Genomic DNA, 9,255 nt, shown 5'->3' on the forward strand with positions numbered 1-9,255 from the left:
TGTGCAAGTGTGACTTTTCATCAAAATCATATATTCTATACTGCATGGGGTTATATTGCAAACACCAAGGAGAGAAGAAGCCAAAATACCTGGGACTGGCACTTTGGAGGTACCAGCATTTCGGAGCTTGCAGTAGCTCATTGTATATTTAGTGAAATGTATCTGCGTGAGTGCAAGACAACAACCCATGGCACAGTGGTCTGATAGAAGGCCATGAATCGCTGCATCAGTAATAAAGTTATCTGCATGCTGAGAAATAATCAAATCAAAGGTTGTCCACAACGATGAGTAGCACATTGTCGAAGATTGCACGATTCAGCAATTCAATAAAGTGAGTAGCACCACGATTTGTCTCTACGTCAGTATGAAGATTAAAATCACCGGAAATCAGTAAATAACCGGGAGCATATATCATCATTTCAATCATGGAGGAAAATTCACTGATAGACAATGATGAAGTTAACTTATTCTTCTACAACGGTGGTGGCCTGTAGATTGTAATTAGTCGAGCTGTCACTAAGCCAGACATAGCTGTAAGATCTATGTGTTGGAGGGAATTATACTTGAAGTCTAATTTGTTGACTTCAGAGTAAAACACCTTCTGTAAGAGAACAGCATCACCCTTCTTTAGTCCTCCTTGGAATCTGGTATAGATTATATAATTATACATTATAATCTGGCAAGGTTTGTTGAGTTCAAATGTGGTGTTGACGCAAATATTATCAGAAGGGCAACCAAAAACCACCGAGAAAATAACGCAAAATACGAGACAAGGATAGCGCAGCCACCGGTGTACCTCACACTAGTATGGGTATGTGTGTACACATTGTTCACGTGAGGATCGCGTGTCCAAAGTTTGAATAAGATCTAAAGAGTAATTTTTGTTAAAGTTTCATTAATTTAACAATATTCCGCTGCACACAGTCTTACATTTCTACAAAATATATTGGCTAAAACTACGCAAGCCACCTGTTGTCCTAGCCATGGTAATCTTTTCCAAGTATAGCCCTAGGCACATGTTGTCCTAACCAGGGAAGTCGTTGCTATTTGTAATCCTTGCTAGCCATTTGTAGTCCTTGCCATAGGTAGCCAAGTGTAGTCCTTACCACAGGTAGTACTGGCATGGTGTATTCCAATGGGTAGTCCTTGACAGGAGAAGTCCTACCTATGGGTTGTCCTAGCTACTTGCAGTCCTTACCACATGTAGTTCTAGCCAGCCATAGTCCTACCCATAGGACTACGGTAGAAGTAGGACGGTAGGACTACGACTAGTCCTAGCCACGGTAAGCCTACCATGGTAAGGCTGGCCATGGGTTGTCCTATCCAGGGGGATCCTAACAATGGATTGTCCTATTCAAAGGTTGTCCTAATCAACGGCAGTCAAAACCATCTTTAATTCTAGTAGCACGTTGTTTTCTACGTAACGTATACCACGCTTTCAAGCTCCAAAACAGTTAAGGAGTACAAGCGTTATTTCTTAGTATGCAGAACCATATCGTTGTAGCCGTAGATACTGTGACCCTCAGGGAGTATGAACACGAAAACAGGCAGCAGAGTCTTGAAAACCGTATAATTGGTTTTTATTCGATCTGTAAACAGTAACATTAAACGTATACAACCAGTAAGTTTCTGTTTGAACAGACAACTAAGCACAACATAGGCCTAAACTTGAGTGTCCGTACAAAACTTCTCATAAACATCAGTAAACTGATCCGCGTTTAGTGTCCGGTAAATCTCTCAAATATAAAGTCTAAATTCACTGATATAACAGAGTTTCTCTCAGCGTTCAGATGATTGTCCGTTTTGCCGCGTTGTATGCTGAACTGCATAACACATGTATATGGCGGTAACTCACTGAACTGTCTGTCACATGGTTTTGGCAAGTATGCATCAAAACGTCAAATTACTGACTGAAAATATATAAACGGCTTAATAACAGTATAAATAAAGGAGTTCTTACTTCTTTGCAAGACTCTACTGAAAACCTCTGAACAGTTATTCAACAAACAGACAGGAAATCGGCTGATTTCACTGGAACATCGTCCGTACAGTGTGTACAGTGCAGTGTTACAACTGTAAACAGAAATGGCGGCAAAGCCAATAGTAGTAAACAAAAGAATTATACTGTCTGAGCGTGAGGGCGGGCTTCATGTCCCTACATATCTATTTCTCAGCGTACCATTTTTCTCCCCCGCGATGAGACAATTGGGCTCATCTAATAACCTTCCGATGGGTAAATAACTGCAATCTTTGTGACTGGTCTCTTGTAAATTCCTGTGGCTGTTTTGACTTGCACATTACGTACTTTACCATCTTGTCCAGGGTAAACTTCAAGAATACGACCAATATGCCATTTATCTCGGATTGCATTAGAGTCAGATAGTATTACAATGTCGTTGACTTGTACATTGCGTCTTTCTACTTTCCATTTTCTGCGCGGTACCAAATGCGGTAATACATCTCTACTCCATCGCTTCCAAAACGAATCTATGATCTTCTGCACAAATTCTACACGGTGTCTTGGGTTCTTTGTCTCTCGAAATGGTCCTTGCGGTATGGCTGTCGATGCTCGACCTAACAGGATGTCATTTGGGCATAAGTATGCTCCATCATCAGGATCATTTGGAATTCTCCCTATTGGTCTCTGGTTGACGAGATTTGCTACTTCAAGTAGTACGGTGTATAGCTCGAACGGTGTCAGAACTTGCTCTCCAACTGACTGTTTTAATGCTGCTTTGCATGTCTTTACGAGTGATTCTGCACATCCATTCTGGTGTGGGGCTGCAGGCGTGGTAAATTTCCATTTCATGCCTTTATCTGCACAGAACTCTTGTAACTTCTCTTTATCCCATCCTTGTACTATACGTCTGAGTTCTTGTTCTGCTCCTACTAACTGACTTCCATTATCACTGGTCATCATTGCTGGATATCCTCTGATCGCAAAGAACCGGCGGAGTACTTGCATAAACTCCATAGTTGAGTAATCTACAGCTAGTTCTAAGTGAACGGCTCTGGTATTCAGACAAGTGAAGATCACTCCATAATGCTTGGTGGTCTTATTGCGGCTGATCCTTACTTTATACGGTCCAAAGTAATCACAAGCTGTGTAATAGAATGGCGGTGTATACGGTGCCAATCTTTGCTGTGGTAGATCTCCCATGAACTGTGTTTCAGTTTTCTTGTCTCTTTCTCTGCAGAATACACATCTGAACTTTATAGTCTTGGCTAGTCTGTGGGCTTTCAAGATCCAGTATTTCCTTCTAGCTTTCGCTACTGTAGCTGCAATGCCAGTGTGTCCGAACTGGTGCATGTGTTGCATAATCAGTAGTGATACATGGTGTCGGTTTGGTAACAAAGCTGGATGGCTGGTCTCATATGACATGAACGAAGCATTTACTCGACCTCCAACTCTGATTATTCCTTCATCTGTGAATGGACTCAGTGTCTTGAATTCTCCAGCTGCAAGGCGTTCATGGAGACTTCTCTGTGCTCTGGTTATCCAGTACGTTTCTGCATCCTTGAGTTCATTCGGTGACAGTGGACCTTGTTTCATCGGTGCTCTGTTTTGTTGCTTGTCGCGTAGATTGTCGATGAATCTCAGGACATATGCGGTTACTCTGATCAGTCTCATCCATGACGAAAATCTAGTACAATCGAGAATTTCTGGGCTCTCTTGTGTGACAAGAATCTGCTGAGTTTTACGTTCTTCTTTGTCTAGCTCAGTTTGGTCTGGACAGGAAACATCTTGTGGCCATTCAGACTCGGGTGAATACAGGAACTCTGGGCCATGTTGCCATCGTTCAGTTAACTGCTTGACAGATATACCACGTGACACATCATCAGCAACATTGAATTCTCCTGGTACGTGTCGCCAGTGTGACGGATCTGTAGTGCTCTGGATTTCTCCAACCCTATTAGATACAAATGGCTTGAATCTTCTTGCTGGTTTCTGAATCCATGCCAATACTATGCTGCTATCTGTCAGAAATATCGGCTTACTGATCTGAAATCTGGTTTGCTCAGTGATTGTCTTGTACAAGCGACTTGCTATGACTGCTGCTTGTAGTTCAAGTCTCGGAGTTGTCAGTTTCTTCAACGGTGCTACACGTGATTTTGCTGCAATGAATCTGACATCATATGTACCATCAATCAGTTGCCATCTGAAATATGCGCAGGCTCCAAAGGCTTCTTCAGATGCATCGGAAAATATACACAGAATCGGATCTCCGGTGGCATCAGCTGGTGTGAGACATCTGCTGAAGCTTACATTGTTCAGGTCAGTCATTTCTTGGAACAGCTTCATCCATTGATGTTGCATTTGCTGAGATAATTCTTGGTCCCAGTCTATGCCTTGTAACCATAAATGCTGCATACCTATCTTTGCACGGATCAGGAATGCTGTTGCAAAGCCTATGGGGTCAAAAATGCGTGCAACTTGACTAAGAACTCTTCTCTTGGTCAGTTTCAGATTATCAGACTCTCCTCGGTTTGCTACATATCTGTCTAAGTTCATAGTGACTTTGAAACTGAGAACATCTTCTTCAGGTTCCCATACGGTTCCTAGTACTTTCTCTTCTGCTTCATTTGGGAGAAGTTTCCGTTCTACTCTGTCAGAGTCTGGTGTTTCTTCATTCAGTGACTTGTTTGACACCCAACCTTTCACTTTGAATCCACCTTCAGCCAGGACTGTGTCTACCTGCTTTGTCAGTTTCTGGGCTTGATTTACAGTGTGGACTGAATCACAGATATCATCCATGTATGTATTTTCCTTCAGTGTGCGTGCTGCTTCGGGGTACAGTTTTTCTCCTTCTTCAGCTGTACGTTTCAGTGCTGTCTGAGCCATGGCTGGTGCAGGTTTATCTCCAAATGTAAGAACTGTTTTCACATAAACTTCAGGTTTCTTACTGACATCAAGATCTCTCCATAGAAATCTGTGTACATGCTGATCTCTTTCTGGTATCAGGATTCTGTGGTACATCTTTGATATGTCACCAATAACAGCTGTTTCATTTTCACGGAATCTCAGCATTACTCCAAACAGGTTATTCAACAGATCTGGACCTTTCATCCAATAATCATTCAAACAGTGTCCTTGGAACATAGCTGATGAGTTGAAAACAATACGAAGAGGTGTACTTTTCTTCTCTGGTTTCAATACTTCATGGTGAGCAATGTAGTGTACAGGATCTCGGTACGACTCTGATTCTTCATCGGATATTTTTCTGGCAAACTGCATTTCTACCATTTCTTTAATCTGACTGCTGTATGCTTCTGCGTGATCAGGATTTCTCATTAGACGTCTTTCAGTTGCATACAATTTCTTCTCAGCTTGGACTCTGTTGTCAGGTAACAGACTTGGATCCTTTCGCCAAGGGTACGGTATGAGCCACTGGTTTCCAACTTTAGTACAGCTTTCATCAATAATTCTGGCTTCATCTGCTTCTGCAGGACTCAGGTCATCAGGCTTACAGGTACAGGACTTAGCTGTAACTCCCATTGTCTCAGTTGTCCAGAAATCAGTCAAGTCAACAGGTGCTGAAAACTTGATATGCAGTACTTGGCAGTTTTGAGACTGTTCTTCAGTGGATGCTCCAAATACTACCCAGCCTAGTGGTGAATGACGGGCTATCAGGTTACCTACTTCTATGGTTTCTCCAGCATGCATTTTTGCATGATCAATGCCAATTAACAGGTCTACTGAACCACTTCCTCGGTGAATGTCATATGGCTTAATGTTCAGTTGCTTTGACATTTCAATAACACTGACTTCAGATATGTCATCACTGATGGAGGGGATGCCAACTGCTTTAACTGTGAACATCTGCTTCTTGTTTACAGGGCGGACAGGAACAACATATATTTTCGTGCAGAGTTCTTCTTCTTCACCTCCGACCTTTGTAATAGTAGTACTGACGGTTTTACCTCTGAGTTGTAGACTTTCTGCGAGGGATGTCCTTATCAGGCTGATCTGTGCACCAGAATCTAGGAGTACATTGGCTGGCTGCTGTCTACCATGGTTACTGACAATGTTTACTGAAACAACTGGCAGTAGTGTCCCTTTGCTGTATATGGTTGCTACGCCAACTGAATTATTCTCTGACTTTACTGCAGTAACAGTGTCTGTACCAGCATGTAGAAGCGGATGGTGGAACAGGTTACATGGCATACCATTAGTCATCTCTTGACAGTGACGTTTTCTAGTACATGTCTTCGCACTGTGGTTTTTACCTGCTTTCTTCAGACAACTGAAGCATGCATGACCATCCTTCATTTCTCCAACCGTGCTTGCGGATGATTTGATGACTGACATATCCAGCACTTATAATGCAGTGAACTTCTGCTACCGGTGCCATCTGATACGTAGTTAACTGCTTGTGTACGTGCTGTTTGAACTGGATTACGTAATGGTGCAGCTGCTCTCATACGGGATTTCATTTCTTGAGTCATCCAGGCCATCAGAGCTTCCATTGTTGCAGACTGGTTTTCTGTTTCTAGCAAACGGAACCAAACTTTTCGGTCATCAGCACTCATTTTCTTTTCTATCATAGCCAAAACATGATTGTTGTCCATATCGTGTGGTCGACCCACTTCTTTCAGTACGTTATAACTACGTCTTACCAGGTGTACCAAGTCACAGAAGCGGCCATCTTCCTCACTCTTTAATGGCTTGAACTTCACAATATCTTGCATAATGATATCTGCTACAAATCTAGGATCACCATAGATTGAGTCCAGATATGCCCATGCAGCATCATAATCTGTGCCTAAACCTTTGATCAAATCAAGTGGTTTACCTTGCAGGCAGGTGCGCAGGAGTGCCACAGCATCACGTTTACTGTATCTTGTGTTGACCATATGTTTGAAATCTGCCTTGAATGTGAAATACTCTCTGACATCACCTGAAAACTTTGGAAGTTTTGGCTTTTCCATCTTAAAGCTGCAAGACAAACTGGAATCTGTATTCTGTTGCACAGGCTCAGTATGTTGTGTAACTAGGTTTACAACATCTTGTACAGAACCATTGATTGCTGGGCTTGACACATCAGCAGTATTAATTTCATGAGTTTCATCTGTACTGTCATTCTCATTGTTGTCTACTGGCTCTCCTGTATTACTTTCTGAATTATCAGTTTTCACTGGGGCTTCACTTTCTTTCATGTAATCTATGGCTCTACTCTTCAGACTGATGAAGTTTTGTTGGCAGTCTTCAATCCAGGCTTCTTCACGTTCAAATTCCTCATCATTTTCAATGTATTGAATATACTCCTCGTGTTTCTGAACCAGATCATCATATGCATGTATAAATCTTTGCAGTGACTGCTCAACTTCATTTCTGGGACGGTTACTGTCTATCAGAACGTTAAGGCCCTTACCATGACGAGTCAGTGATGCTTTAGCATTTCTTCTCTTCTTCTTGGCTTCCTTTGCTTTATTCCTGCTATCAGTTTCTGACATCATGAACCATGCGGTGTATCCACGCTCCCTAGGATCCTGGTTAGCAGCTTACAGAAATCGAATGAATGTGACCCTCAGGGAATATGAACACGAAAACAGGCAGCAGAGTCTTGAAAACCGTATAATTGGTTTTTATTCGATCTGTAAACAGTAACATTAAACGTATACAACCAGTAAGTTTCTGTTTGAACAGACAACTAAGCACAACATAGGCCTAAACTTGAGTGGCCGTACAAAACGTTCTCATAAACATCAGTAAACTGATCCGCGTTTAGTGTCCGGTAAATCTCTCAAATATAAAGTCTAAATTCACTGATATAACAGAGTTTCTCTCAGCGTTCATAGATTGTCCGTTTTCCGCGTTGTATGCTGAATTGCATAACACATGTATATTGGCGGTAACTCATTGAACTGTCTGTCACATGGTTTTGGCAAGTATGCATCAAAACGTCAAATTACTGACTGAAAATATATAAACGGCTTAATAACAGTATAAATAAAAGAGTTCTTACTTCTTTGCAAGACTCTACTGAAAACCTCTGAACAGTTATTCAACAAACAGACAGGAAATCGGCTGATTTCACTGGAAATCGTCCGTACAGTGTGTACAGTGCAGTGTTACAACTGTAAACAGAAATGGCGGCAAAGCCAATTGTAGTAAACAAAAGAATTATACTGTCTGAGCGTGAGGGCGGGCTTCATGTCCCTACATATCTATTTCTCAGCGTACCAGACATCGAGAGGAGTACAAAACTTCTTTTACTTGCTTGTGACTGATAAATGTTCTACTCTACTATAGTTATCATATTGTTGCAAATGAAGATAACTGTTTCAAATCCACAGAGTACACGAAACTAAATTTCTATCTGTGTTAGATGATATGCGATTTGATATTCAAAATGGCGTTGCAGTGAGCACACCAACTTGCACGCGCTCTTACTAGGACTATACGTTTACAGTAACGTTTGTTGGATTTCCAAGTTGGTTTCTGTCACGATTTATTCATAAGATTTCCAACGGTTGTCGAATCATAGCGGAACCTCTTTGAGTCTGATGAACAGAACATATACCTTGATTTGAAAAAAAAATGCAAATTTTTGTGACCAGAAGTCAGAAAGTGAGACAGGAAGGCAAAGCTAGATAAGTGTAGAGGGATGGGCAGAGAGCCATTGAAGAAGGCAGGCAAATGACAGGACGTAGCAATAATCGTTTACAACAATGTAGCGATGACAATGGCGAGTATCACTTAATTCTCCGTCCAGAGTCCTCTACAGATTTCGTATGAGCAGCCAATCTTTGCAAAGGCTGTAAACAGCAGGGTGTAAGCATAGTGTTATGCTCAATTCGCCTGCATCGGACAAAAACCTAACCGACCACTATGAATAAATCCGCAAAGTGGAATTTACGTGGAAATAGTTGTGACGGAGATTGATGACATCACCACAATACGGAAGTTCACCTAAGTCTTGATGACATAAGGTATGTATGCTTCTGAATGCGCACGTTGTTTGGTTGTTCCTGTGTGTGGAGGTCAACAACATTGTAGATGACTAAAATGAAATCAGACAGAGGCGGCCGAAGCAATATCTGAAAGAGAAAGAATTGAATTACCACCATGATACACTGGTAAGCATGAAACTTCCATGTTATCAATAATGGTGTAAAAAATCAATTAAGTGGACATCTAGAGAGTTCTCTCAATCAGCATAACAGAGCATTATATGCCAAGTTTCCTTTCATTTACATAAACATTTCATGCATTACAGGCCTGATACATCAAACATTGTTCGACTTTTGTAT

General features: G+C 41.5%; 2 protein-coding genes across 2 annotated transcripts; both read right to left on the reverse strand.

Moving 5' to 3' along the window:
- Window positions 1-1,520: 1,520 nt before the first annotated feature.
- Window positions 1,521-6,178, reverse strand: LOC139126183 (uncharacterized). Its single transcript, XM_070692231.1, has 2 exons — window positions 1,961-6,178; window positions 1,521-1,589 (listed from the first exon to the last, which is right to left on the reverse strand). The coding sequence occupies exon 1, from the start codon at window positions 6,176-6,178 to the stop codon at window positions 2,216-2,218; it is 3,963 nt and encodes a 1,320-aa protein (XP_070548332.1). The 3' UTR covers window positions 1,521-1,589; window positions 1,961-2,215.
- An 89-nt stretch (window positions 6,179-6,267) lies between these two features.
- Window positions 6,268-8,044, reverse strand: LOC139126184 (uncharacterized). The gene is made up of 2 exons (XM_070692232.1): window positions 7,968-8,044; window positions 6,268-7,596 (listed from the first exon to the last, which is right to left on the reverse strand). The coding sequence occupies exon 2, from the start codon at window positions 7,456-7,458 to the stop codon at window positions 6,268-6,270; it is 1,191 nt and encodes a 396-aa protein (XP_070548333.1). The 5' UTR covers window positions 7,459-7,596; window positions 7,968-8,044.
- Window positions 8,045-9,255: the final 1,211 nt, after the last annotated feature.

Source organism: Ptychodera flava, assembly GCF_041260155.1.
Source record: "Ptychodera flava strain L36383 chromosome 3 unlocalized genomic scaffold, AS_Pfla_20210202 Scaffold_27__1_contigs__length_13241970_pilon, whole genome shotgun sequence".
NCBI lineage: Eukaryota > Metazoa > Hemichordata > Enteropneusta > Ptychoderidae > Ptychodera > Ptychodera flava.

Bases quoted from the DNA above. Each gene is read 5' to 3' on its own strand.
- LOC139126183 (XM_070692231.1), bottom strand. From the start codon at position 6,178: ATGACTAATGGTATGCCATGTAACCTGTTCCACCATCCGCTTCTACAT.
- LOC139126184 (XM_070692232.1), bottom strand. From the start codon at position 7,458: ATGATGTCAGAAACTGATAGCAGGAATAAAGCAAAGGAAGCCAAGAAG.